Source organism: Centruroides sculpturatus, unplaced genomic scaffold (assembly GCF_000671375.1).
Source record: "Centruroides sculpturatus isolate CEXI.00-Female unplaced genomic scaffold, Cexi_2.0 scaffold726, whole genome shotgun sequence".
NCBI lineage: Eukaryota > Metazoa > Arthropoda > Arachnida > Scorpiones > Buthidae > Centruroides > Centruroides sculpturatus.
Genome location: NW_019384840.1, coordinates 2,901 through 4,772, shown reverse-complemented (window position 1 = coordinate 4,772; position 1,872 = coordinate 2,901). Strand labels below are relative to the sequence as shown.

General features: G+C 23.8%; 1 protein-coding gene across 1 annotated transcript in view; it reads left to right on the top strand.

Annotated features, from left to right (window-relative positions):
• The window catches only part of LOC111630283 (zeta-sarcoglycan-like), a gene marked incomplete at its 3' end in the record, with an annotated part of 33,251 nt that extends 31,693 nt beyond the window's left edge, over window positions 1–1,558 (top strand). The window contains exons 2-4 of the mRNA XM_023374365.1: window positions 871–1,154; window positions 1,283–1,384; window positions 1,471–1,558. Of these exons, the coding sequence (XP_023230133.1) occupies window positions 888–1,154; window positions 1,283–1,384; window positions 1,471–1,558 (457 nt within the window). The remainder of the gene's footprint in view (window positions 1–870; window positions 1,155–1,282; window positions 1,385–1,470) is intronic.
• Window positions 1,559–1,872: the final 314 nt, after the last annotated feature.

Here is a 1,872-nt window from a genome sequence, read left to right as displayed (position 1 = left end):
AAGGTAAATATCATTTAGTTATTAGCTATAGAATTTTTTTTAATATATGAGCTATTTAATTTATATATTAAATATATTAATATAAACTTGCGTGTTTTATTTTGTAAATTCTATATTTAATGATATATAAATATTAACAATTTAAATTATAATAAATCGGATAAGCATTGAACGTAATCTTAGAATAATTGTAGGATTACCTAAAGATGCAAAGCACAATTTAATGTGATAAATTAACGAAATCATACTTAAATCGGTTTATTTTCAATTAATTTTTGATATATCTTGTTAATTTCCTTGCAAAAGATGTTTGTTTTGTAGGAATAACCGAGAAGGTATATTGCATAATTTACAATATATCAAAATTAATATACACGCATAAATTTTGATAGAGTGATCGCGTCATAAATTTCAAAAATAATCCACCTCAAAAATGATTTAAATTTTTATTGTATTCAACTTTTATTATATTTCTTTCAAAACTAAATTTTCCTATAAAATTTTAAAAATCGTCAAGAGACACTACTGAAAATAAAATTTGATCAGAATCGATTTATAACAATTTTCTGCATTTTTAAACAGAAATAAAAAGAATGTTAACATTTCTTAAGGTGAAGATTTTTTTTTAATACAGAAAAATGATTTAATAAATTTCCTAAAATATCATTAGCTTTTTATATTACTTTAAAGGTTATTAAAACCTTTTTATGGAAACTAAATCTTATTGATTTTTCTCTTTTTCAATCAGAATTTCTTTTATATTTTCTTAAGTTTAAAGTGTTTCATTTTCTTTTCATTTGAATTTTTAAATCCATTATTCATAAGTGAGATCGTATTTAAAATATTCTGAATATGACTATTATATTTTAGATACATGATAAATAGCTATGGTAACAGAAACTCCAAGTTCAGCAGCCAGCACTCTTCCACAAACATGCAATGGTGCAGTAGGTCAATCTTTAGGAGTTCCTACACAACTGGAAGTGTCTATGATTGGAAGCGATGCCCTTAAACTAACACCAAATTATTACGCTGGAGGAATTTATGGCTGGAGAAAGCGATGTCTATATCTTTTAGTCATTATGCTGTTAATTGTTGTTGTTATTAACATGGCTTTGACAGTATGGATCATCAAAGTACTGGATCTGACAACGGTAAAGGATTTCTACGATAAAAAACATTCCAATGATTATACAATTATTAATTATTAAATATATAACTTAAATTTTAGATAAAAACATGTAATTTATTCATTAATAAATATGTTGATTAATTTTTTAAGGCCGGTATGGGAAGTTTAACATTTACAAAATATGGCGCACAAATTCAAGGAGAAACAGAATTTCTAAACTCTTTACAGGCAGCTAACATTCAATCGCTTAACGTAATATCATTATTTGGAATTTAATGTTGTATATTAATAACATCGTTTAGATTTATAATCTATAAACCAGTTTATTCCACGTTTAGAATCATCCTCTGAAGTTAGAATCATCAGGAAACATCTCTTTAATGGCTGTTGATTATTTCGGAAATCCAACTAATAAACTAACACTTGGTAAGTATTAAAATGCTTATAATCAGTTGATTATAACTAATTGTTTAAACTAATACTTAGTATAATGCATTTTCACTTATCAATAATTATAATTTATAAATACTTAATGGATTTTGTAAAGATATATTTAAGACATGTAGAACTAGGATTAAGGTTTTATGGTTCAATAATTTTAAATATAATTTTATTAATTTTTCAGATATAAATAGATAAAATAAAACATTAAAATTAGGAATAAAATTTTAATATTTTATTAATATGTTTACTTAATAACTGCAATTTTCAGACGGTTTTTTTTTTGCTATTTTTTGCGC